Source organism: Balaenoptera physalus, assembly GCF_965194825.1.
Source record: "Balaenoptera physalus genome assembly, chromosome: 7".
Taxonomy (NCBI): Eukaryota; Metazoa; Chordata; class Mammalia; order Artiodactyla; family Balaenopteridae; genus Balaenoptera; species Balaenoptera physalus.
This window is the reverse complement of record NC_138886.1, coordinates 80017402-80045296: the sequence shown is the minus strand read 5'-3', so window position 1 is coordinate 80045296 and position 27895 is coordinate 80017402. Positions and strand designations below refer to the sequence as shown.

General features: G+C 40.8%; 1 protein-coding gene and 2 long non-coding RNA genes across 7 annotated transcripts; 1 reads left to right on the top strand and 2 right to left on the bottom strand.

Annotated features, from left to right (window-relative positions):
* Positions 1 to 75: 75 nt before the first annotated feature.
* Positions 76 to 769, bottom strand: LOC309663582. The gene is made up of 2 exons (XR_014265348.1): positions 610 to 769; positions 76 to 295 (listed from the first exon to the last, which is right to left on the bottom strand). It is a non-coding gene; the product is annotated as an uncharacterized lncRNA (long non-coding RNA).
* On the top strand, positions 334 to 10952 carry TOPORS (TOP1 binding arginine/serine rich protein, E3 ubiquitin ligase). 5 transcript variants are annotated; one of them, XM_082467555.1, is made up of 5 exons: positions 874 to 991; positions 2161 to 2355; positions 2783 to 2990; positions 5764 to 5890; positions 7386 to 10952. In XM_082467555.1, the coding sequence occupies exons 4-5, from the start codon at positions 5888 to 5890 to the stop codon at positions 10320 to 10322; spliced, it is 2940 nt and encodes a 979-aa protein (XP_082323681.1). In that variant the 5' UTR covers positions 874 to 991; positions 2161 to 2355; positions 2783 to 2990; positions 5764 to 5887; the 3' UTR covers positions 10323 to 10952. The 5 variants fall into 5 exon arrangements, with proteins under 5 accessions (XP_082323680.1, XP_082323682.1, XP_082323683.1 ...); XM_082467558.1 differs by lacking the exon at positions 5764 to 5890; XM_082467554.1 differs by lacking the exons at positions 874 to 991; positions 2783 to 2990; positions 5764 to 5890 and adding an exon at positions 334 to 655.
* LOC309663584 lies at positions 10261 to 26026 on the bottom strand. Its single transcript, XR_014265354.1, has 2 exons — positions 25858 to 26026; positions 10261 to 25553 (listed from the first exon to the last, which is right to left on the bottom strand). It is a non-coding gene; the product is annotated as an uncharacterized lncRNA (long non-coding RNA).
* Between the last annotated feature and the right edge of the window lie 1869 nt (positions 26027 to 27895).

The following is a 27895-nucleotide window of genomic DNA, read 5'->3' as shown; positions in this document are numbered from 1 at the left end:
AACGTAAAAGACAAATCTCTAAGTATATGAAAAAGTAGCATATTAGTGGTTATTATAAAGGACGGTATACAAAAATGAATTTCAAAGCATTTTAAAGATTTTACATTAAATCGAGACACGTGTCAGATGAGCATGAGGTAAAGAATTGTATATGCATGGAATCAAATCCAGAGGAATTACAAATTTTCATTCATCCCGAAGATTTTGGGTATTTCTTCCTTAGCTGTCGTCGTGCAGCTACAGTTGATGCATAGATGACGTATCCCCAGGAGAGCAATACGACCGCGAGGAGCAACTAAGAAATGCAAGAGGAGGAGTAAAAGCAAAAACATGTGAGTGGCACTTCCTCCTCCCCACCCCCCATCAGGTTGGTGGGAATTTTAGTGACAAACTCGTATAAATGTGGTTCCGGAAGCGAGTACACCAAGCCGCTCTTACGTAAGAAGCGGAAGAGCGTGTCCTCCCGGAAGAGGCGGAGTCGAGGTGAGGGAGTGAAAGGCTTAATTCAGCAATGGATTTTGGAGTTTCTGGGCGCTGAAGAAATAGCGGGCTTTCACCCGTGTGCCTCAGGAGTCGACCCCGTGGAGCCCCTCCAGGCCCGGGACCTACCGCTGAATAAATCCGGTCCAGGGTGCGGCGACTCACTGGCTTCATGGTAAGGAGACGGCGGTGGTCCGCGGGCACGGGCGGAAGCCGCAGGCCCTAGAGTAACCTCCGGGGCGGTGGCTGCCGGGCGGCGGCGGCCATCTTTCAGCCGGGCGCGAGCGCCCGCCCACTCGCCTTCCGGCGCGTTTCCCCTCGGCTGGGCCGGCCTCTTCCGCCCGGAGCTGTGGGCGGTGTCACGTGACCCGGGGGCCAAGCCCGCCTTTCGGGAAGGAGGTGAGAGAAACGAGAAAGTATGTTGGAAGTGTTTTTTGCCACTTAAGAGGGATAGGCTTGACTCGTCAGCCGGTCTTCCTTCAGTTCCAGAGCAGTATTAATACGAGATAAGGTACCGTCGTGTGCATTTAAAAGTTTATTTGGAAAAATAATCCACGATTTAAATACTACGCCGACGTCTCGCGCTCAAAGAATTAATGTTTCCTTCCGGATCTGTTCCCACAATGTAGGTAGTTCGTGTATTCATCTTTGATGTAAACAAGAATACCACCCGCTTTTATATAACTGACGAATCGTTGTGGGGATCCCTGTTAATTGAGCTTTTCTTCAAGAAACAAGTCTTTGAGAACGCAGTGGCTTGTTGATGTCAGTGATACTTTTAAGAAGGAATAACGTGGCATGAATTACCCGGCAGAATGTAGCTGCCAATCAACAAGTGTTTATTGAACGTTTCTATGCTTAGGACGGTAGCACGATCAAATATTAAACCGAAGGACAGAGTTTGGCACGCGGAGCCAAGTTCAGCCCTAGAAAGTTCGGTACACTCACATTTGAGGCGAAGAATGGGGCAGAGGGCCGCTTTAGGCTCCAGACGTTATGTCTCTGTAATCTCAGCTGTCGCCTAAACAGAGTTTTAATGCAAATTTTGGAGAGTGGGGAAGGGTAAAAACGTTATCTGTTTTGGGAAGATTTCAAGGCCCTACTCTCTTAGGTTAAATCCCTGTTTATCCCTATACTGGAGTTGATCTCTCTCTGAAAACTGTAGGCCTCTGATTTGGGTATTCCATTCGAATCCCGGTGTTGCTTCCTAACTCTGCAGCCGGAGGTAGTCCCTTAGCCTCCGGGTAACTCAGTTCCTTTATCTATACACCAGATACAGTTTTAGTAACTTCTCACAGAGTTTGGTGAGGTTTAAATGAGACTAAGCTAGTTATCGTGTCTTCCGGGTAAATTAGAAGCGAACTTTAAACTAGTGCCCCTGTAATCCCCAGAGATTAGTAGCAACCAGAGTGACGGTATGATAGCGATTTCTGCCTCGGAGGGTCAGGTCGCTCTCATTCCAGGAGCTCTCATTCCTGGAGGGGGTTGGGGGAAGGGCCGGGCCCGGGCCGAGCGCGCTAAGCCCCGCCTTCAGTGCCGGCGTCCTCTACCGCGCATGCGTTACGCAGGCGGGTGCTGTGTTTTGACTTGCTGGGGGTCGCGGAGTGGGTTTCGCTTTCTGCCACCGCTTTCTGCCACCGCCCCCAAGCAGCCATTGGTGATGAGCGCTTTACGTCGCAGGGGTCGCAGCAGCCGCCGGGGTCTCCGCTGTCTCGCGAGGAGGGTGAAGCGCCCCTGCCTACTCCCGCTCCTGAGGGCCGGCGGAGAAGTCGCCGGGTTCGCCTTCGCGGGTCCTGCCGTCACCGACCCAGCTTTCTGGGCCGTCGGGAGCTTGCCACGAGCTCCCCAGCCGGGCCTGCGCCTGTATCCTCCGAGGTGAGTGAGATCGGGAACAATGGGGCGCCGGGGTCGGAAGGGCTGGGCGATCTGAAGCTCCCGCCTGCAGCTAGGCCCAGGGTCGAGGGAGCTGCGGTCCGGGCCTGAGGCGCCGTGGCTGCCCGGCGGGCCGGCGTCCCGGCGGCTCCCGCCGCGCACCTGTGGATCCGTGCCGGTGGGCGGGGGAGGGCTGCTTTCCGAGAAGCGCTCCCGAGGGCGCGAGCCCAGCCGTGTACTGGAAGGAGCTTGGTCTCCGGGGGGAAAAGCCGACACAAAACACAAAACGTTCGAGTCTGAGTCGTGGCATCGCCGCTGTCAGAGATGTGACCTTGGGCGGGCCCCTAATCTCTCTGAGTATGTCTGTAAAACGGGAGTAACGGTATTTTAGTTCGTTGTGATTATGTAATGCACGCGGTGTTTATCTTAGATCCTGGCAGTTGGCAGTTCTCAGCCAAAGGAAGTGACTGTCGCCGTGACTGTTGGAGTTTGTACACTGTTTACACCCCGTGAGCCTGTGACTTCTTCATCCATCAAGTCAGCGCAGCTTTCCTCATGGGCTGATTGGTAGACTGGAAGGGGGCAGTACTGAGATGAGGCAAATAGTGATTTGAGAGGAAAAGTGAATAGAATTTTTGGTAGGTAATTTTCAAGATTGTTTAAGATAAATTCAGAAAGAGTTACCGAAGATTTAAGTTAATAGCGGTGAGGGTTGGGCTTTTTAGTTTGTTTTTAGTCAGTGACTTTGAAAGCTACAGAGTCAGCCAAAGCAGTCATGCTTATCTGGAATGAGTGGCTTTAGAGGGGAATGGTTCCCAAGCAATTCTTTTTATTGCTGAAACTGGAATTAAATTTCGTAGGGTCTGGTCAGTATTTAAGTTTTCTAGGGTCTCGTTAGTAGATCCTATAACTTCTGTTTGATTTCTTGGAATTGGTGATTAGATTGCATTTCAGAGACGTACATGATTTCTTTAAGGTCACAAGAGATTGGGCCTAGATTGTTTTTAATACTTGGTATATTTCTAGTTCATCCACTTGTGAACCCTTTTTAGCCACATTGCTTAGATATATTAAGTACAATATTGATATTAATATGAAAATCATTTAGTTATAGACTGTCATCTTTCTGGGCATTTTATAATCAGTTATGGATGATGGAAATGATCAAAATTAACTTTATTTTCACATAACATAGGAAAACAGTATTAAGTTCTTATTGCCCACCAAGCACTATGCTATGGGTTTACGTGGAATATATCCCTTCACACAGCCACCTTTTCAGGTGGGTACTGTTACTCAGCCTGTTTTAGAATTGAGAAAATGTAAGATTTTGTGAAATAAAATAACTTCCTCAAGATCACGCCACTAGTAAGTGGTTTTGATTCTCAGCCGTGGCTCTACATTAGAATTAACATCACTCCGTCAATGTAATCAGCTAGTGATTAAATTGTATATACAGTGATAATTTAAGGAATGCCGTAGAAGATACTTTTATAGGAAGTCTGGTTTTATTAAATATTTAATTCTGCAGAGCATTCCTAGTTTGTATCCCTGTGCAGTTTTTTAAATGTCTGGTTTGTGGTCTAATTTAGATTCTAGCCTCCCGACTCTTTATCACCCTCCACCTGTCCACCCCCATCCATTTTCCCTAGATATGTATGCTCGTTGATTATCTGAAATTTCCCCCAACATGTGATATGGAGGGTTTTTATCCCTGTTAAAGCCAACACATTTGAAGATTTGGGGAAGGGAAGGTTTTGCTTAATCAATTTATTCTAAAGATGGTAAACTTTATTTAGAATTTGGGAGGCAGTTAAGGAAAAGGGTTCAGAACAACTGATTAACTTATCCCCTATGGGGAAATTAATTTGAAGTCCTAATTCCTAGAGTGCTCGGATAGAGAAACTTTTATCACAGGCTTCTTCTAGAACCTGAAGCACTAAATCTATCATCAGGTCCACCTTTGCTACCTGACCCGGAACTCGCCCGCAGACCTACAAATCTTAAATCTGTCTCCTAGCCATCCCTGTTCTATGCCTTAATTTGTATTTTTGAAACAGTTTTGAGATATAATTTATATTTCATCCATAAAGTTCATTTCTTTAAAATATAAAATACAGTGGGGTTTAGTGTATTTATGGAGTATATTTGTGCAACTCTAATTGAACATTTTCATCATCCTAGAAAGAAACCTCATAACCCCCCCCACCCCGCAACCACCAGTCTGCTTTCTATCCATTTGCCTATTCTGTAAATTTCCTATAAAATAGCATACAACATGTGATCTTTTGTGATTGATATTTTTTCATTTAGCATAATGAAAAAACTCAGCCATGTTGTAGCATGTGTCAGTACTTTATTCCTTTTTATTATCAAATATTCCATTGTGTGGAGATTCTATATTCATCAGTTGATGGGCATTTGGGTTATCTCCACTTTTAAGCTCTTAGGACAAACACTGCTATGACTATTCACTTACAAGTTTTTGTGTGGGCATGTTTTTGTTTCTCTTGCATGGATAGGTGTGGAATTGCTGGGTCATGTGGTAGTTCTATTTCATTTGAATTAGCACATATTTTAATTTTAGTATTTAGTGATGATTTTGAAAGAGTAAATTCTTTATATGATGATTTATATTCATTGCCATTATTTGGTGTTTCCAATGAATGCCATTCTTTGTACCGAAAGATATTCCTGTATAGAAATACAAGACAGGACTAATAATTTGTTCTTTTTTACCTACTATGGATGATGTTACTCGTCATTCTTTAGACTGGTGCTGTCAAATTGGTTAACGGACTTTTACAACTAGGGAAGGGAGGACTAAAATTCCATTCAAAAAATTATAATTAGTTGAGATTTTGTTTTATTTGAACTTCAAGTTATTACCAAATATTTTTTTTAATGAATGCATTCTGGGTTGTAATTTTTATGTGAACTGGAAATGTTTAGTAAACACTAAAATTCTGTATTCCAAAGAAACAAATTAAGATAAAATGTATTAACTTGAATTTCACCAGTCTTTTTAAAATTCTAATTATCCCCTTCTTATATAGAGCAGCAAACTAAAGTCCAGAGTTAATGTGAATTTCTCCAGTTGACGGAGTTAGTTTTAGGTGAAACCTGGTCTTCAATCCAGATCTGATAATCTCTCCAGTGCCCTGTTCACTCTTCACTCCTTCCCCTAATGCACATGCACAGTCTCTTATCCTAATAGTTTTTATTTTTAAGATTTTTTTTTTCCTGAGTAGGAGAATTTAAAAATATTAACAGTAGGGGGAAATGCTGAGAAATTTATGTAACATTAAAGTTTCAGACTTTAAATATATTAGCAAAAATGCAATTAGTATTAATATATTTATAATTCTCTTCTATTTAAGAACAATGGTAATTTTTACATTTCCACTCTAGAAACAGAGGACTGGAAGTATTTGGAACCCCCTGAAGAAACTTGTTCAGCGTTAATTGGTTTCCTATTAAGTTATAGCTCTGAGAAAGCTAAGACGCCCCAGATGAGCAGTTTAATTTGAAGTCTATGGTGAAGTACTTATATTTTACAATAATATTGATAGGTTTTTATCGTGGGCTTTGTTTTTGTTAGACCTAGGTATGGCCAGTGAGTTTCTTGTTTAGAAAATTGCAGTTCTATTATTTGACTAGATAGCAGTTGACTCATGATGGGACTTTCTGTGATGGTGGAGAAAGATCATAATAGGCCCAGGAAAACATAAAGGAAGAAACTAATATTTAACGTCTGTAAAATGATTAGTATAGAAAGCAGCTAAAGAGGGATTTTATAAGATAACAAGGCCAAAATGTAATGCAACTAGATTTCAGCTCTGGAAAATTCATTTTGTAAGTTATGGGTCTATATAAACTGACAGATTTAAAGCAAACAGAACTAATCTTTAAGATTCTAGTGATCCTTGTGAGAAAAGATAAGGAAGAAGGCTGAAAACATGATTTCAAGGTACTTAGTGACTGACTGGATTAAATAAAAAGGCGAAGAAAAGCTTCTTAGGGATGCTGAAAGGAGTCAGTGATGAACTGAATGTAATAGTGTAGTAAGAATAGTGTAGTATAACAGTAGTGTAGTAATAATAACAGCAACTAACATTTACTCAGCAGTTGCTATAAGCCAGACACTGCCCATGAGTGCTTTTATATTTTGTTATTTCATTTAATCTTCACTAACAGATCCTTTTTTGTGTGTGAAAGAATCTTCCACTAAAAACCACAGAATTGGTTCAAATAGGTGAACTTTCTGGTATGCAAATTTTCTCCCTAAAGCTGTTTTTAAAGATACATGCATAATACTTACTACAAACAAAACAATTGAGTAGTCCGTAGTGTTTGGGGCATATGTATGCAAGATATAAAACCATGTGTAGAAATAACTCCACCTAAGTGGAGTTATTCTCATAACCTGAGAATTATGATATTTTTGGTTTTTGTTTTCTAGAGAAGGATGGCGGGGGCGGCGGGGAAGCACATAAACGGACATTTTAAAAAATCGGGAAAAACCATGAGAAAATGTTAGCTGCTAAGTCTGAGTGGAGGATACATGGGTACTTGGTATATTTTCTTTTGCACTTTTTTGTATATATCAAATCTTCCTCAAATTATTTTTTAAAAAAAGAATAATAGAATATTATATAATATTTGAGAGCTTACTATGGACCAGGCACTTTTTCTAAGGGCTTTTTTTTTTTTTTTAAACATCTTCACAAATCCTGTGAGGCAGGTTCTAGTATCAGTGAGCTACAGATGAAATTGAAGCATAAGGATGGTAACTAGTAACTAATCCATAGTCACACTGGTAATGTGCAGGAGGATTCAAACCCAGGAAATCTGACTTTAGAGCTTGTGCTTTAAGTACTGTATTACTATGCTACACTGCCCCTTTATGTTACAAAGACAATAAACTACTTAACTATTTTTACCAAAGTATGTTTCACAGTCATTTGCATTTTTTTCAGATTTAGTCATTTCTTTTTTATCAGGTTACTGATGTATTTTTTTCCCTTTTACAGATAATGGCATCAGCCGCTAAGGAATTTAAAATGGACAACTTTTCACCTAAAGCTGGCACTAGCAAATTGCAACAGACAGTACCAGCTGATGCATCTCCTGATTCTAAGTGTCCTATATGCTTGGATAGGTTTGATAATGTGTCTTACTTAGATCGCTGTTTACATAAGTTCTGTTTTCGCTGTGTACAGGAGTGGTCAAAAAACAAAGCTGAATGTCCACTATGTAAACAGCCCTTTGATTCTATTTTCCATTCTGTGAGGGCAGAAGACGACTTCAAGGAGTATGTACTAAGGCCTTCGTACAATGGTTCTTTTGTTACCCCTGATGTTCGACGATTCCGCTATCGTACAACTATGACAAGGGAACGAAGTGCTTCTATTTATTCACCTAACAGTACCATGAATAGAAGAACAACAACTCCACCAGATAGTGGAGTAATATTTGAAGGGTTAGGCATTTCAGCAAGAGCTAGAGATGGTGAAATTCCTCCATTTATGAGACAGATTGCAATAAGGAGGCCAGCTACTGCAGATGAAAGATCTTTGCGGAAAATTCAAGAACAGGATATTATTAATTTTAGGCGAACTCTCTATCGTGCTGGTGCTCGAGTTAGAAATATTGAAGATGGTGGCCGCTATAGGGATATTTCAGCTGAATTTTTCCGTAGAAATCCGGCTTGCCTTCACAGATTAGTCCCCTGGTTAAAACGTGAACTCACAGTTCTCTTTGGAGCTCATGGATCATTAGTGAATATTGTCCAGCATATCATCATGAGTAATGTTACTCGCTATGACTTGGAGAGTCAGGCATTTGTGTCTGATTTAAGGCCATTTTTACTTAATCGGACTGAGCATTTTATACACGAATTTATCAGTTTTGCCCGATCTCCATTTAACATGGCAGCCTTTGACCAGCATGCAAATTATGATTGTCCTGCTCCTTCATATGAAGAAGGTAGCCATTCTGATTCTTCGGTCATAACAATATCTCCCGATGAAGCAGAGACCCAAGAGCTGGATGTTAATGTAGCTACTGTTAGTCAGGCACCATGGGATGATGAAACTCCAGGGCCATCTTATTCAAGCTCAGAGCAGGTACATGCTGCCATGTCTTCCCTTTTAAATACTTCCGACAGTTCAGATGAAGAACTTGTAACAGGAAGAGCCACATCTCAGATGCAAGCAGTACAAACCAATGACAACATAAATAACGACAGTGATTCTTCTTCAGATAATTGTGTCATTGTTGGGTTTGTTAAACCACTAGCTGAGAGGACCCCAGAACTTGTTGAACTGTCCTCTGATTCTGAGGAGTTAGGTTCCTACGAGAAAATGGAGACCGTGAAGGCACAAGAACAAGAGCAGTCTTACAGTTCTGGTGATAGTGATGTTAGTAGATGTTCATCTCCACACTCTATCCTTGGAAAGGATGAACAAATAAATAAAGGTCATTGTGATTCTGGTACAAGAATCAAATCAAAGAAGGAAGAGAAACGGTCTGTATCATTGTCCTCTCCCAGAGACCTGAGCTCATCCATCAGAGGAGACAGGGTATATTCCCCATATACCCACAGACACAGAAGGAGGGGAAGATCCAGAAGTTCAGATTCATGTTCCCAGGGTAGGAGTGGGCATGATCAGAAGAATCGTAGGAAGCATCATGGGAAGAAAAGAATGAAAAGCAAACGATCCAGAAGCAGGGAGAGTAGCAGACCTAGAGGCAGAAGAGACAAAAAGAGATCAAGAACTAGAGATAGCAGTTGGTCAAGAAGAAGCCAAACTCTGTCTCTAAGTAGTGAAAGCACAAGCAGATCAAGATCTCGTAGCAGTGATCGTGGTAAAAGAAGATCACGGAGCAGAAATCGAGATCGTTACTATTTAAGAAATAATTATGGAAGCAGATATAAGTGGGAGTATACTTACTATAGTAGAAACAAGGACAGGGATGGCTACGAATCATCTTACAGGAGGAGGACTCTGTCCAGAGCTCACTATTCCAGACAATCTTCAAGTCCAGAATTTAGAATTCAGTCTTTTTCTGAAAGAACAAATGCTAGGAAAAAAAATAATCACAGTGAAAGGAAATATTACTACTATGAAAGGCATAGATCAAGGAGCCTATCTAGTACTAGATCAAAGACTGCATCTACAGGGCCTGACCGGGTGAGAAATGAAAAGCCTGGCGGGAAACGAAAATACAAAACACGGCATTTGGAGGGTTCTAACGATGTGGCCCAACCATCTCGGGAATTTGTTTCTAAAGTAAAGGAAGGTCATTACTCAAAATCTTCATCAAAATTGGATGGAAGCTACAAAAATGAGAGTGACAGCTTTTCAGATAGCCGATCATCAGACAGAGAGACAAAGCACAAGAGAAGAAAAAGGACCCGCAGCTTAAGTGTAGAGATAGTTTATGAAGGGAAAGCTACCGATACAACTAGACACCATAAAAAGAAAAAGAAAAAACATAAGAGGAAGCATAAGAAACACCATGGCGATAATGCTTCACGTTCCCCAGTTGTGATTACCATTGACAGTGACAGTGATAAGGATTCTGAAGTAAAGGAGGATACAGAACGTGACCTTAGTGGTCCTCAAGACCCTCTACAAAACGAATTTTTGGTTCCTTCCTTGGAACCATTTGAAACTAAAGATGTAGTTACAATAGAAGATGAATTTGGTGTCCTGGGCAAGGAGTATGATATTACCACACTTAATAACAACTTGAATAATGCCAACAAAACTGTAGATAATATTTCACCCCAGGCAGCTTCAATTGAACAGACTCTTGATGTAAGAGAAGAGAACACCTTTGCCTCTGATTTGGAGAGCCAGCCCAGTAATGTCTCTTATCAGATTGAGTCATCAAGGCGATTGCCATCTCCACGGATATCATTAATGTCAGTGTCTCTTGGTAGAGACCATGATATGTCTTAAAACTGCCAAAGCGTCTCATTGAGAATTCTGATGGTATAAAAAGGAAAAAAGAAAAAAGAACAATGTCATCTACTGCAGTCTGTTTAAAGATGACACTTGGTGAAAACTTTTTCCCCTTAAAAGTATTTTGTGATTTTTTTTGTGTGTGTGTTAAAAATTTGTAAAAATCATTATTTGTTCAAAAAATATGTATGTCCCACCCTCAGAGATACGCACTTTTAAGTGAAGAAAATGATATTGCTAGCAGTTTATTTAAAACTTGGGATCCTTTTTAAATAAAAAATATAAATTTTAGAAGTTATTTCATAAAGCCATATGGTATTGACATATTTTTAAAGTAGTCAATGAGTATTTTTGAATTTTTTTTTGAGAGTTATTCTGGAAATGTGTTATAAGCTAGGAGAATCCCTTTGGACAGTCTTTATTTTTCTTCTTAAAAATTTGTATGATTCAAAACCATTTCTTCAGGTTAAATTGAGGCATTTTATCTGCACAGTTTATCTTGACTTCTGCCAAAAGAAAACTTTAAATATTTCCTTTATATACTTGTTTATCTGGACTGCCAGTAAAGCAAATGTGTATTCAACAAAAGAAAAAATAAAACAGTAACACTTTAAAACAATCCAAAAATTTTCCTATGCAGTATTGATTGTTTTTTAAATCAAATTATTTTAGTGGAGCTAAACTCTTGTAAATAGTTAAGGATATCCTTGTGTTATAAATACTGAATTTCACAGTTTTAATGTGAACTACATTTAACCTCACAGTTTTAATGATTATTTTGGTTCTTTAATATGATTATGAAGAGTATCTTAATTTGCTGTCTTCAGCAAAATGCAGTTATGTAGTATGTAGCTTACTAAAAACAAAAAAACCCTTGCCTGACTTCTTTTATATTGGTAGTTCTTTTACACAAAGTGGCTGTGTTTGTTTATGTTTTATTCTGGTTTAGAGATGATAAAAATTGCTGTACATCTATAGCCTGACGTAGGATTGCCAGTGAACAGCAGAACTTGGATGAGATCTAAATTTAGCCGTCACTTTGCCTTGCTCCCAAGTTTATTCATTGTTCAACAGAAATTGCAATGTCTGCTGTGTGTGGCAGGTTTTTAGGGATTCAGTGATAGAACAAAGCAGGTATATTCCCTTTCCTCATGGGATATATATATATATATGTAAACATCACAAACTGTAAGCTCTCTGGAGACAAAGTATAATTTCCTGTAAGAGCATACAGTGGGGGCCTAATCTCAGGTGGAAGTAGTGGTTGAACTGAAATCCAGAGAACAAGTAGATAGTAACTAGGAGTAGAGTTGTCAGCAAAGGGGATGTGCAGAGATCCAAAAGGCAGAAAGGGAGTCTGGCATATTCTAAGGACTAAAAGAAACAGGCTTAGCTGAAGGACAGAGAGTGCGGGACCAAGCTTTGTAGGCCCCGCTAAGAGTTTGTGTTTATCCTAAGGGTAGTAGGAAACTGGTTTGTAAAATAATGAGAATCTAAAGTTGACACAGACAATTTTAGTAAGCCCAGACGTTGAGAAATTGTGGGATGATTATAGCTGATCAAAGAATATACTTTGAAATTATGAAATGACTGTAGTTTTTCTTAAGTATTAAAAATGTAAGAATGCTGTTTTATTCCACATTCTGCTTTTGCATGATATTTTAGTGAACACCCATCTTAATGTTTTGAGTTAAACACTTAGTGAAAACCCATCTTGATACATGGCACCATCACATCATCCTCTTAGGTGTCCAAGCCAAAAATTTCCAAGTCTTTGATTCTTCGTTCTCCTTCAGCCCTCTCATCCAGTCACTGAATCTTGGTCACTAGATATTTTTCTAATATTTCTAATGTGTCTGTACCATCATCCAGTCTAGGCAGCCGTGATCTCTCACCTGTACTACCATAATGGGTCTGCCTGCATCCACTGTTTACCTCCATCCATTCTTGATGTAGCTTTCAAAAGACCTTTAAAAACATTTTTCCCCCCTTTCATTCTACTTAAAATCCTTCAGTAGCTTCCTATTATTCTTAGGATATTTATTAAAAGGAAACAGAAGTCCAACAAAATACGGATTACAAATCTCTGCTTAATTAGACTCTAGTCCATCTTTAGCTTTTCTCTCACCATTTGTGCTCTGGCCACACTAGCCAGCTTCAGGTCTGTGGAGTTGCTGCTCCCTACTAATTCAGAGCCTTCATGCATAGCGTTTTTCTTCTGCTGGGAACTGAATTCTCTGGCTAAACTAGGTTAATGTTAAAGTGTGCCCCTCCACTCCATTATTTCCTCTCAATTACTTCCTCTAAACAACCCTGGACTCCTTTAGGGTATGCATCACAAGTTGCAGTTGATTACTAATGTCTTCTCTCTCACCAGTCTGAAAGTTCTTTGGCAACTGTGTGTGTTCTGCTATATCCCTTCTCTATTTTCTTTCACATAGGATATGCTTAAAGCGCTTATTGGGTGGATGTATAGGTGCTAGAGATTTTAAAAATTGGCTAAGACCTGCATTCTGCTTTCACAGAGCTATACTTTCTGTAAACTTTCAACCTAACGCTGCATTCATTTAGCCTATTCATCCAAATTTGTTGTCCATGATACATTTTATTTTACCTCAGGTTTTCAGTGTTTTTGCGACTTATTTCTGTAAAGGAAATGCAACTAGGCATTTGCACTTGCTCGTTCATTGGGCAAGCACTTGCTCAATCTCATCCTCAGATTCACAACAGGAAAACTTGTTATTATTACTTCCTTGTCTAAATAGTCAAATTTGGCCTTAGCTCTTGGGGGAGGCAACCCAAGGGCTTCCCTAACCCATCTAGTCTGTACTAACAATGGGTGGTGTGTACAGAGGAGCACAATTTATGCAAGGTCAGCTGATGGCCTGTACTTACTGGGAATTATTTTTACATCATGGGGAATAATTGCAGTTCCCTCTGCTGTAGGTTGGGGACACCTGAGCCAGCCGGTAATGCGTCTCTGGACTTGGAAAATTTTTTCAGAAGGTGCTTTGGGGTACTGGAAACCACCAGCACCCATTGTCCCCACGAATGGGGGCAGGGGATGAGAAATGGAAAAGGGTTCCTCCACACAAACCAGATTTCATCAGGATTCAGAGCATGGATCCATTTCTGTTTTTTTTAATTTATTCATGTATTTATTTTTGGCCACACTGCGTGGCATGTGGGATTTAGTTTCCCGACAGGCATCAAACCCGGACCACGACGGTGGAATAGTGGAGCCCTAATCATTGGACCACCAGGGAATTCCTGAGCATGGATCCATTACTAACATTAAGCTCATTAGACCTGTGTACTATCGAAATGGTGACATTTTAAATTACTATGATAATGTAGAGACCAGAAATTGTATAGACACATCTGGTGATTGGTGCCTTTAGGAAAACCCACATGGGCATGTAAATCATAATCATTATGTAACCTACTCTCAAATGGTTCAGAAGATGCGTGTATAGTTGGAGAGGAGTAATGATAAGTTGTGGTACACTTTAAAAATTGGTGAACGAGGGTAAAACATACAGAAATCCTTTGTACTCCTTGTAATTTTCATGTAAGTTTGAAATAGTTTCAAAACAAAAGGACTTCTCTAGGCCTGCAGGGTTGCCTGCATGTGAGAATGTGTCAGTGAGTTATCAGCCTTGTATACCCCGCAAAAAGGAGAAAAAGTCACAAAGGCAAACGTGTGACTGTTAAAGCCACTTTCTCCATGAGAAAGAACAGAAGTCACTAGACAATCTACTCTTGATTCCATGCTCAGAAGCAAGCTTGTGAGGGTACAAAACCAAAGAAAGGAGAGTTTGCTTTATTTTTAAAACGTCAAATGGGAGGGAGAGAAGATTTTGGGGAAGGAGGCCCTAGAATAGGAGAAGTTAAAAATACAGGAGAGCGGTAAGTGCTGTAGCGAAGGGGATCCAGAACACGGGTAGGTGAATTAGTAATGGCTATAGAAGCAGAGGCGAGTCTTACTCCAAAGAAGTGGCAGAAGGAAGTAAAAATGCAGAGAGACACTGGTGGGTAGATGATTAAGATGAGGTTGTTCGTTCTCTGAAGCCTGTCTTTTCTCCATGCAGTAGGAAGCAATGCCATCTTCTGAGAAAGATGCATCCTGAGTAGTATTGGGCTTGAGGAGAGGAGTGGAAAAATGTTCCTTGAGGGTCGTGGAGAGAGGCTTAGTTAATTGCTGATGAGTGTTGAGGTCTCACCTGAGATAATGGCATGTTTAAATTTATGGGACCCTGAAATTTGTGATTTTGCCCTGGTAGCATTCAACAATATGGAAATAGAAGCAGAAACTAATGTTGGACATCTAGTATGCATTCAGTATTTCTACAGTGAATGAACAAATGGATGGATTTATCTATGGTTGACATATTGCTGAATGTAAGTAGTAAAAAAAGGGGCAAGGGAGTTGAGGGAGATACTGGTGAGTGTAGTTGAATTGGTGCATTCTGGTGTCTGGGCTGTGTAGGGAAGGAAGTGAAGCTATGAGGTGACCATTATACTTAGAGAACAGTGAGATACCAGGGGATTTATTTTCCAGTGAGGTTCAAGTAGACATAGTGGGGATAGGAGTAAGAAGACTGAAAAAATATTTTAGAGAGCACCTGATTCTAGCCATGACTGGAAGTAACGAAAATGGGTGGAGGTGAAGGTGACTGGAATTGAGGATAATGATCTATGAGGCTGTCAAGTATTCTCTACATGGAAGAACACTCTGGGTGATGGTGGGAGATACAGGATGGACAAGAAAATGGTAGTTGTGTCACGGGTATTATATCTTGTCCTTTACACTCATGTTCTGCTGCAGCAGCTGACTCATGCACAGACGATAATCAAAGCTTGGTAAATAATTGATTAATTCCTCATTTTGAGTTTTCAGTCAATACCTGAATCTCTTAGGTATTGGAAAACAGTAAGTGTTTTATGGCCACTGAAAAAAGTACAGTTGCTTGTTACAATGTCATGGAAATTAGTAAATTCTTTCCTACTTTACTTGCAAGGATATTGGGGGATGGTAAATACCATTGGATCTGTGCGTGAGAAAAGCAAGAGGTAAGGGAAATAGAATTCACCTTAGGCCAAGGTCTGAGTCTAAATTCATCCCAGTAGGAGCCGCAACTGCGATGTTTGCCAGAACATTGGGTGGTGTGCTTTCTATAGACACGGGGCAAAATTAAAGCATCTAGTATTTGCCTGGCGTAGGCTGGCTTCTGTTTCTCTGAAAGATCATCTGCACTTCATATAGGTGAACAGTTCTCTCCTAGGCAAGAGGCTATCTCTTTGCTTTTCTATCTGTAAAATTCATTTATTCATCAGATGCTGTGTACCTGTGGTCCAAGATTATGCTAAATGCTAGGGTTACAAGGATGAGTAGGAGGGCACCAACAAGAATTTTAAAGAAGGTGGGGATGGAACAATTAGTCTTGCTCTTAAGAAACAAGTAGAGATAAGGTAGAAGGTTTGGAGTTGGGAAAGTCTCAGTAAAAAACTTTGAGAAGCCCTTTGCAGTAGTTCAAACCAGAAATCAAAAGGGCCTGTGGAACAGTGACAGTAGGGATCCAGAAGAGACGCTAGATTCAGTAGATTTCTGGGGTAGATGAGATGAGATTTGGGCACCATTTTGATGAGGATGGGCTGTGAGAGATACATGGTGACAATATTCAAGGTAGGAAAAACAGAAATAGGGATAGTTGGGGGAGGAAAGAGTTCAGTTTGAGACTGTTTGAGTTGCCTAGAGCTGTGCTGTCCAACATAGTAGCCACTGGCCACATGTGGGTATTGACCACTTGAAATATGGCTATTGAAACTGAGGAACTTTGGAATTTTGAATTTTATTTACATTTAATAGCCACATGAGGCTTGTGGCTACCATATTGGCCAGTACAGGTAGAAAGCATTTCCATCTCCTCAGAAAATTCTTCGTACAGCATGGAATAGAGCATACCATGCAGATGAAGATTTCCAGTGGGTAGCTGGAAATAGGAGTGTGCATCTTGGAGGAAAAATTGGGGCTAGAGAGGTGATTTAAGAGTCACTGGGAATAAAGTAGTAATGAAGCTGTGGGAATGGATGAGATCTCTCCCAGAGATGGGAGGTAGAGCAAGAAGAGAAGCAGACATAGGTGAGAATTCTAGGGAACACAACCTTAAGGAGGCTGATGAAGAGATGCTTTCGAAAGAGACTGAGAAGTGTTTCTTCTAGTGCCATATACTTTTTTTTTTTTTGCCGCCAATTTTGTCTTGTATCTCCTGTGCTAAATGCAGTGTCCTGCACACAGTAGGGCATAAGCAGATTTTCCAAGAACTTACTCAAGTTCTTGAGAGTACCTCACTGTTAGGTTCATGCGATCATTGTATCAGGAAACGTTGCTCTGGGTAGAGCAGGTGAGGCCACCTCCGAGGATATCTAATGTGATCTAGACAGAGTACAGGACTAGGAATGACAGTCTTTTGACCTTACTCAATCACCCTCTTTTGTTAACACTTTCCTTCATGCCCAGCTATGATTTTCTGGATTAGGTTTAAATTACTTCCTTGCAATACCCTCCAACTCTCTTGCCTTTCTGTCCTCATTCACCTAGTTTAGGGGTTGGCAACCTTTTCCTGTAAAGGGCCAAATAGTAAGTATTTTCAACTTTTATGGGCCATATGCAATCTCTGTTGTATATAGTCTTTGTTTTTTTCTATAACACTTCAAAAATGTTAAAGCATTTTTTAGCTTGCAGCCTGTAAAAAACAAGCCACATACTAGATTTGTCCTGCAAGCAATAGTTTGCTAACCCATTACCTAGCAAGACCTCAATCTGGATGAACCCAGCTCTTAACTTGTCCCTACATGCATCCTGCGAAGCGTTCCTGAAGGAAATCAGTAACTGTATAGATTGGTGTCACCATGAAAACACAATCACCAGCCTCAGCTTCATATGATATACATTACTGTACAAGTTTATTATTCTTCCCCATTGATACAATGGATATTTCACACCTTTTCCTCCTCAAATCTCCCATTTCTCTCTACCACACACTTTCCATATTGGCTGGGCAGTTCTGGTCAGTATCAAGGTCAGGCAAACACAAACTCAGCCTGTTTATCAAAAACAATACCTCTAGCACATTATTAGGGACACTGCCTGCTTACTTGGTCTTGACTGGCTTTCTCATGTGTTCAGTAAACTGGTGGGTCTGCTGATCTAGGATGGCCTCAGCTGGGATTACGGGGCTCTTTCCACGTGGTCATTTGTCTTCTAGCACATTAGCCTGAGCTTGTTTCTATCATGGTCACAGGGGTCCAAGAGAGCAGAAGTGTGCAAAGTCTTTTGAAACCTGGGCTCAGTATCAACACACTGTCATTCCCTCATTGTGTTGCCTACGGCAAAGTCATAATTCCAGGCAGATGCAAGCGGAGGGAAAAGAGACTCCACTGTTGATGAGAGGAACTGCAGAGTTACACTGTAAAAGGTGTAAATATTGGGAAAAGTGAATTGTAATTTTCGCTCTCGACCTACCATGACGTTCATCTCGCCACTCAGTGGATGAAGCCCTCTTTCTCTAGGCCTCTGTTCTCAAACTTTCACACGCATCAGAAGCATCTGGAGAGTTTGTTAAAACATGGATTGCTGGGCGCCACCCCCACAGTTTCTGATTCAGAAGGTATGGGATGCCAAGAATGTGTTTTTCTAACAAGTTTCCGGGTGGTTCTGATGCTGCTGCCCTGCAAAGCAGCTTGAGAACCACTGATGGAGGCTAATCCTCCCTGTGTGCTCTGGATTTCACTTACCTTCACTTTAATCACAATTTTGATGTCTCAGTTATCCTGCTTCCTCCTTTATCTCGTGTTTCTCAGTGACTTTGCTTCTCAGAGTGAGGTCTGTGGACCAGCAACGTCAGCATCACCTGAGAGCTTGGTAGGAATGCAGAGTCTCAGGTCTGCTGGATCAGAACCTGCACTTTAACAAGACCTGTGGGTCATTCGTGTGCGCATTCATGTTTGAGAAGCACCGCCTGTGGATAGTTCTCATCAGCAAGCAAGCGAGCATGTTCTTGATTTCCTCCTCCAAGCTTGCCTCTCTTCCAGCGTCCCTGTTAATAGTTGGCGCCACCATTCGCGCAGTGCCTCAGGTTAAACAAATGGGAGCTCTCCTTGACTCCTCTCTCGCATATCCTTCATCCAGTTCAACAGCAAATTGTGCGGGATTTTAAGGTTATATATCCAGCAACTTCACCACTTCCACTGCTTTGATCCTAGTCCGATATGCCATGTCTCGCACTGCGGCTAGTGCTGTAGCTTCTTACCAGGTCACTGCTTCCCCCTTCCCCCTTGCAGTTTATTTTCTGTTCTCCCTCTCAGAATCCTGCAGTGGTACCCCAGCATATTTAGGATCAAAACCGTTGTCCTTATCTTGATAAGTCTGTCAGGCTCTACATGAACGGACTTGGCCACCTCTGTCTTCCCTCTCCCCAACCCATTCCACCCCGCAACGCTGCGCACCTCCTTTTCTTTTGCGGACCCAGTTCACTACTGCCTTCCCGCCTTGGCACCTTCTGTTTTTTTTGAGTGGAATGCTCTTCACCCAGTTGGCATGCCCTCACTTCGTTTGTGTCTTCCCTGATCAACTCATGTAGTATAAGCAGCCCCCGTTACTCTTTATTCCCTTATCCTGCTTTATTTCTCCTCATTGCCCTTACTACTATCTGACATCTACCAATGCTTTCTTATCCAACTCCCACACTAGAATGTCATAAGCTCTAAACTTAACTTCTCCACTTTAGTCATGGTGCTACCATTTTCACAGTGATTCAAACCAGATACCTGGACTGTAGCCTTGATTCTTTTTCCTCTTCTTTTCTGCTGCCGTTCACGCAATCCTATCACTAAAATATATCTCTTCTTCTACTCCCACTGCCACTGTCCTTATCTAAGCCCTCATCATCTCCTACTTGTGTCACCTCCCAACCGAACTACTCGTTCTGTGTAGGAGCCAGAGAGTTCTTTCAAAAAATGTGATGAGACTATGTTATTTTTTGCTTAAAACCCTGCAAGGTGTTCCCAGTGCACTTCATTCCTTGTATTACAAGGCACCGTTTACCTCTTCAGCAGCACTGCCTACCACTTAACCCCTTGTTCTTGAAGTTCCAGCTACAAGTGTCTTTCACTTTTTCTTTTTGACCTATTTCTGTTTCTGTCCCCCTGCATGGAATCCCCCGTCCTGGCTTTTTTTGAATAGTTGATTCCTTCTCATTCTTAAAGATTCAGCTGAAATGTGACCTACTCAGAAAAATATTCTCTTACCATTGTATTAAAATAGTTTTTTCCAATGTCCATTATTTTCCATCTCATGACTCTACTTGCTTTCTTTGTATTACTTCACATTTGGCAATTTCTTAATTGTTTACACTTTTACATCTTTATTGTCTGCTCCCTCCTCCAATCAGACTCTAAGCTTCTGAGGGAGACTGTTTTTCACATATCTCCAGATACCCAGTTCTTTTCACAATACCTGACATACAGTAGATACTCTGTAAATGCATTGGATGAAGTAATGCCCAGGTGAGGTAGAGAGTCTGCTGAATCCTTTCTTCTCACCATTCTGTGACACTTCCCTTCTTCCCCAACCTTGGTCAGATTTTACGTACAAATCTATCACATGACTCTATCTCTGGGACTTCAGTTCTTTGAGATTCTACACTATAATTGTTGATGTTTAATAAATCCACTGTTATTCAAAGCTCTGTTGTTTCCTACTGGTAGCATAAAAGGAAGCGTGTCTTTTTTTTTTTTTTTTTTTTTTTAAGGAATTTTGGATCTGATTTCTTTTTCTCAGTTAAAAATCTAAACCCAACTAGTGGCAGAATAGCTTGTATAACAGTGATAAAAATGGACGAAATATAAAGAACAAGTACTTGAAGGCACTGAAAAAAAAATCAAAAGGCAAAAACTAGAGGGAATTAGACTACTGAAAGACAGGAGCTGTACTGCATGAGAACTGCATTTATTTGGCTTTTCTTCTAAGGGTTGCCCCCCAGTCCACATGGAGGTTTGCAGACAAGCATAAAATCACAGGCATTGAATTAGGAGATGAACCCTGAGGCTGCCAAAGTGACGATACTGAGGGGGAAAATTCTGAAAGAAAGGAAACACAAAGGGGGACCCCTAGAATTCGTATATAACCTTCACTCAAATCCTTAGCCATCCTTGAGATGTATACATGCAGGGGAGAATCCAAGGGGCCCAGGTAAGCAATAGCTGGAAGGCTGGAAAAGCTCAACAGATATCTCAGCTGGGAAGGGAAGGCAGAATTTGGAGTCTGGGTCCCACCAACTTGGAAAGGCAGTGGAAACATGTAGCGCTTTTCACTTGAAACCCCTCAGGGCCCTGCCTTAGCAGAAAAGACTATACCCCTGAATCAGGGAGTCATCTTTCATTAAAGGCAAAACTTTAACAGATGTGTGAAACCCACCCCAATGTGTGAAACAAGGCCTCTGTAATTTCAAAATGAATAGCTGATAAGTTAGCATGCTAGAACAAAAAGCAACACTCTCCAGAGAAAATAACAGAATTCAGAAATTCTACAGCATATCTGTAATGTCCAGTGTAAAATAAAAATTATTAGAGATGTGAAGGAATCCATAGGCAAGAGAAAAAACAGTTACAGAAACATGCTGTGAGGGGCTTCCCTGGTGGTGCAGTGGTTGAGAATCTGCCTGCCAATGCAGGGGACACAGGTTCGAGCCCTGGTCTGGGAAGATTCCACATGCCACGGAGCAGCTAGGCCCGTGAGCCACAACTACTGAGCCTGCGCGTCTGGAGCCTGTGCTCCGCAACAAGAGAGGCCGCGACAGTGAGAGGCCCATGCACCGCGATGAAGAGTGGCCCCTGCTCGCCACAACTAGAGAAAGCCCTCGCACAGAAATTAAGACTCAACACAGCCAAAAATAAATTATTAATAAATTAATTAATTTTAAAAAAATTTAAAAAAAACATGCTGTGAGATAATCCACATGATGGAATTAGCAGACAAAGACTTTAAAGACACTATTAGAAATATATACATGAACTTAAAGAGAAGATAGCTATAATGAACACAGAGTTTCTCAGCTGAGAAATTGAAAGTAGAAAAAACCAGTAGAACTCTTAGAACTTTTCAAAATAATACTTGAAATGAAAAATTCACTGGAAGCCTAAACAACATATTGGAGGAGCCAGAAGGGAAGTGACATCAGATGGAAAGAAACCAGTATCTACAAATGGGAATGAATAGCATCGGAAATGGTAAAAAACACAGGAAAATAGAAAAGACTCTCATTTTCTTATTTTATTTAAAAGACAACTGACTTTTTACAATAAAGCTTATAACATTGTATTATGTGGTTTATAATATATAGAAGAGTAAAAGGACAATAGCACAAATGATGGGCTGGGGTGGATGGAATTACCGGGAAGATCCCACATGCCGCGGAGCAACTAAGCCCGTGCGCCACAACTACTGAGCCTGCACTCTAGAGCCCGTGAGCCACAACTACTGAAACCCGCATGCTTAGAGCCCGTGCTCCGCACCAAGAGAAGCCACTGCAATGAGAAGCCCGTTTACTGCAACCAAGAGTAGCCCCCGCTCGCCGCAACTAGAGAAAGCTCGCGTGCAGCAACGAAGACGCAACGCAAAAATAAAATAAATAAATAAATTTATTAAAAAAAATTGAAAAAAAAAGTAGACTGATATAAATTAAAGATGCATGTTGTGAACAACAGAGCAACCACTATGTGTACACATATATGGGTGGGGGGAGGAAGAGAAAGCTAAAAGAAAACAAAGAATTTATAGCTAAGAAAGATAAAAGTAAAATATATATTTTATTAACCCAGAGGAATAGAGCAGAGGGACAAAATCAGATGCAACAAACAGCAAAATTGCAGTTTTAAACCCATATAATAATTAAATGGAAATAGATTTAATGCTCCAATTAACAGGCAGAGATTGTCAGACTGCATAAAAAAGGAACACCTAATTATAAGCTATATACTAGAGGTGCACTTTAAATATTAACAGAGAGGTTGAAAGCAATAGGATGGAAAAAGATATACCATGCAAACAGTAAGCATAAGAAAGCTGTTACAGGTTTTGTAATAACACATGACGTAGACTTTGATGTAACAAGTATCAAAAAGACATTTCATAATGATAAAGACATAATTTTCAGGAAAACAACAATCCTAAATATATGAATCTAATAACAGAGCTACAAAATTTATGAAGGAAAAACTGCTGGAATAAAAGGGACACATGGACAAATCAATAATCATAGTTGGAGATTTTAACACCCCCTCTCACTACTTGATATAACAAGTAGACAAAATTAGTAAGGGTATAGAAGACTAGAACCACACTAATAAACCAACCTGACATAATTGAAATTTATCAAACATTATACTCAAGAACTGCAGAATACACATTCTTCTTAAGTGTATCTAGAAGATACTTGATATATCAAGATAGTCATTATATGCTGGGCCATAAGGCAAGTTTCAGTTTCAAAAGACTGAAATCTTACAGTGTATGCTTTTGGATCACAACAGTTTAAAATCAGAAGTCAATAACATCAAGCTGTTTAGGAAATTCCCAATATTTGAAAAACAAACAGCACACTTCTAATTAACGCATAGGTTAAAGAAGAAATCACAGGGATATTAGAAACTATTTCAAATGGAATGACATTGAAAATACAATGTATCAAAACTGATGGGATGTTAGAACTTAGATGAGAAAAGGGAAATTTATAACCTTAAATGCTTATATTAGGAAAGAAAGATGTATAAAATTAGTGATCTAAACTTCTACCTTAACAAGCTAGTAAAAGAAGAACAAATTAAACCCAAAGGAAGTAGGAGAAAAGAATAATTTTAAAAAGGGTGCTACATCATGACCAGATGGGATTTATCCCAAGAGTTCTAGGTTGGTTTAATATTCAAAAATCAATCAGTGGGGCTTCCCTGGTGGCACAGTGGTTAAGAATCCACCTGCCAATGCAGGGGACACGGGTTCGAGCCCTGATACGGGAAGAAACCACATGCCGTGGAGCAACTAAGCCCGTGCGTCACAACTACTGAGGCTGTGCTCTAGAGCCTGCGAGCCACAACTACTGAGCCCGCGTGCCACAACTCCTGAAGCCCGCGTGCCTAGAGCCCGTGCTCCACAACAAGAGAGGCCACCGCAATGAGAAGCCCACGCACCACCACAAAGAGTAGCCCCCACTCGCCACAACTAGAAAGAAAGCCGGCACATAGCAACAAAGACCCAACGCAGCCAAAATAAATAAATAAATAAATATCAATGTTTAGTATGTTAACAGAATATATGATCACCTCAATAGACACAAAAAAACATTTGAGAAATTCAACACCGATTCACGATAAAAACTCTGAGCAAACTAGGAATACAAGAAAACATTAATCTGATAAAGGGCATCTACGAAAAAACAACAGCTAACTTGTTTACCAAGTCCAAGCTTGTACTGCTTACCGAACGACAGGCCAATAAATCAAGAGATGAGATGTTGGGGCAAAGAATAGCGACTTTATTCGGAAAGCCAGTGGACTGTGAAGATGGCGGACTAGTGTACCAAAGAACCATCTTGCCTGAGTCAGAATTCAGGCTTCTTTTCTACTAAAATGGGAGGGGGTGTGGCTGGTTGCTGCAGACTTCTTGGTGCAGGAATCCTTCCTTCTTGCAGCTGTCAAGGTAGGTCTGGTCACATGTTCCTATAAACCTCCAACAAGACAAATGTTATTCTCTGTTCTGCAACTTTTAATCTCTATATGAATGGAAAAGTGTTATACCTTTAAAGGTCAGAGCCTTGAGAATGGGCTATCCTGTATATTTCAGGCTGGAGGCAATATTCTTTTGCGTTTGAGGAGCCCTTGGTGCAGAGCCAGCATGACTAAGCACAGGCGACAGAGCACAAAGGTTAGAGCTAAAGGAATAGATTCAACATTGAGTCAGGTTTGTTCTTCTCTGTTACAAACTTTGTAATTAAAGTGAAACATTGTTTACCTGCTGAGACAAGTAATAAGGGTGTCAGTTCTCACCAGTTTTATTCAACTTTCTGTTGGAAGCCATAGGAGGTGCCATAAGGAAAGGAAACAAAATAAAAGGCATAAGCATTGGAAAAGAAGTAAAAACCATGTATTCAAAAATGACATGATTGTTTACCTAGAGATTTTTAAGAAATCTATAGAATAATCACTAGAACTAATAAGGGAATTAGTGAATTCTATATACTAGCAACAAACAATTTGAAAATGAAACTTTAAAAACAATTCAATTTACATTAGCATCAAAGAACATAAAATAGTTAAGAATAAATTTAACAGATATGTAGAAGATCTGTACTCTTAAAACTATAAAATATTGCTGAGGGAAATTAAAGACCTAAATAAATGAAAATGTACGTTCATGGGTTCGAAGGCTTGACGTTGTTAAAAATGTCACTTCTCAAGTTCATCTGTAGGTTCAATGTAATTCCGATCAAAATCCCAATATAGTCAAAAATCCCAGAATAGTCAATATAATCTTTACAAAGAAGAAAAAAGCAGTATCAGCAACTAGATAAGTGGATCAGAATAGAGTTAGAAATAGACCTGCACACATACAGTCAACTGTTTTTTTTTTTGCCAAAGGTGCCAGAGGCCATTCAATGGAAGAAGGAAGAGTTTTCAACAAATGAAACTGTGGAACAATTGGAAGTACAGGAATAAAATGAAACCTTGACCTCTGCCTCACACCACAACAAAATTAATTTGAGATGGTCATAACCTAAACGTAAAAGCTAAAAGCACAAAGACTCTTAAAGAAAACACAGAATATATTTATGACCTTGGAGTAGGCAAAGATTTACTAAAGAGGACACAAAAGGCAGTAAACAAAAATTTTAAAAACCCTATAAATTAGATTGCACCAAAATAGATTTGTATTGAAAAGACACCTTGAAGAAAATGAAATGATAAGTCACAGACTGGGAGAAGATATCTGGAGTACATATATTTGACAATAATGCACCATTTCACACCTGGCAAAAAACCAAACCAAACCAAGCAAGCGAACAAAAAAACTGACCGACGCGTGTATTTCCAGGAGGTGCATCACCTGGAGCTGTCTCACACTCCAGGAGGGAAGGGACCATGGGACGGCCATTTTGGAAGACAGGTGACAGTTCCCTGTAAAGTTAAGACACTTGGCCACAGGACCCACACAACCTGGGGAAGGTGGTTACACCCGCATACATTTTCTAAAACTCAGAATTGTAAATTAAAATCTGTGCATTTTATTTTAACTAAATTTTACCGCTGTAAACGCAAAATAGAAAGTAAGATGAATAAAATGAACGTCAGAAAGCAATTCGCAGGGGTCCTCTTGGGTCCCTCTGGATCAGCGGGTGGGCGGGCCCGGCAGCCAGAGAGGAAAGGAAACCGCGCAGGGGACCTGCGCGAGCGGAGACTGGGCGGCCCCCGCCTCCCCCACCTGATTGCAGTTTCGATTTTTCGTTGGCAGTCCTGGTTTCCATGCAGCTGCGCCTCTCGGTGCTGGGTGCTTTTGTTGGACAATCCCTCCCGGCTCGCGGGGCTTTCTTGGGAGCTGAGCGCAGGGAGCGGAGCGCAGGCGAGGCGAGGACCTCGCGGGGAGCGGAGCCGCAGGCATGACCGCCGAGCAGCTGCAGAGTCTGCACGCCTTCCGGGACCATGTCAGGAACATCGTGGACTCTACCTACATCCTGAGCTACGTGACCCCCTGGTTTAGGGACGGTGAGTGGTTCCCAGCGGCGCTTGTCCCTCGGGTCAAGAAAACAGTTCAGGACTTATTTCCGCCTTGCTTTTCCCCGGTCTTTCAATCAATACAGGTAGCTTGCTGGGAACACCGGGTTTGTGGCAAGATCTCCACAGCGTTTTAGACTGGAGATTGTCAGAGTTTGAGGAGCACTTGGAGACCCAGATGGGGAAACTGAGTCCCAGCGAGGTGAAATGACTTGCTTAGGGGTGCACGTCTATTTAGATTTAAAGCTGGGGAAACAAGTCGCTGTCCATTTCATTTATTTCTACTAATACTTAACGTCTACTGTGTTTGTCTTTGGGCTGACATCAGAGATTCAGAATAAGATACAAGCCCTTCCTTAAAATACTTTAAAGTCCAAGGGTTTGGAGATGGGAGACGGTTGAGGACAGAAGTACACAAATGATTGCAAAGTGCTGTCAGAACTCAAAGGAAGTTGAGGCTTACTCTGCCGGATCTGGATCTTATTTGCACTACCAAATAACTGGAAACTTTTTTTAAATTTAATTTTTATTTTATATTGGGGTATAGTTGATTTACAGTGTCGTATTAGTTTCAGGTGTACAGCAAAGTGATTCAGTTATACATATACATATTCCATTCTTTTTCAGATTCTTTTCCCATATAGGTTATTACAGAATATTGAGTAGAGTTCCCCGTGCTATACAGTAGGTGCTTGTTGATTATCTATTTTACATGTAGTAGTGTGTATACATTAATCCCAGACTCCTAATTTATCCTTCTCCCCTAGGGTTCCCCTTTGGTAACCATAAGTTTCTTTTCAAAGTCTGTGAGTCTGTTTCTGTTTTGTCAATAAGTTCATTTGTATCACTTTTTTAGATTCCACATATAAGTGGTATCATATGGTATTTGTCTCTGTCTGATTTACTTCACTTAGTATGATAATCTCTAGGTCCATCCATGTTGCTGCAAATGGCATTATTTCATTCTTTTTTATGGCTGAGTAATATTCCATTGTATACATGTACTACATCTTCTTTATCCATTCCTCTGTCAGTGGACATTTAGGTTTCTTCCATGTCTTGGCTATTGTAAATAGTGCTGCTGTGAACACTGGGGTGCATGAATCTTTTTGAGTTATGAGAGGAGCAAGACTCCCTGGAGTGAATGGCTTTAGGCTTCAATTCAGGTGTTTCCATGTGCTTTATAAGTCCCTTGATGATGGATAATGGCCATTTTACAAATTTGTATTGAAGTGCTTTGTGGCAGAGGTGAGCAGACGCTTGGGGAGAAGAGAAGGGAGGTGGTGCCTGGAAGGGTCGAGATGAGAGAAGGAATCTGCTCCAAGTGCCTACGTAGCTTTCCTGATGTGAGGCGGTTTTTGGAAATTGCATTAAAGCAGACAGGTAACTTGAGTGCTAATTGCTGTGCAAAACCAAAACACAGGTTGTGGAGTGAGGAGTGAAAGAATGCCACCAACACAAATAGACCCCTACTTTCTAGTTGTGCTCAGAGAAAAGTAACAAAAGAGTAGCTTGGGCCCTTGAAGAATGTAAGCCATGCAAGACATCTGTCTCTTCTAGAAATCCTTGGGATGAGTGAAACCCTAACAATACTAGGAATCCCATTCTTTCATGCACTCATGTATTGATTCAATTACCAGCAACTTAACCCCAGTTAAGGTGTGTTAGGCATTAGGCTAGCATTGGAGACAATTAACACATATTACTACACATATTATCTAATAGGAAGCATTCTGTTGGGAACTGAG

Excerpts from the sequence above, each read along its gene's own strand:
- TOPORS (XM_082467554.1), top strand. Across the intron at positions 2,356-7,385 it reads CTGCGCCTGTATCCTCCGAG|ATAATGGCATCAGCCGCTAA; the intron begins GTGAGTGAGATC and ends TCCCTTTTACAG.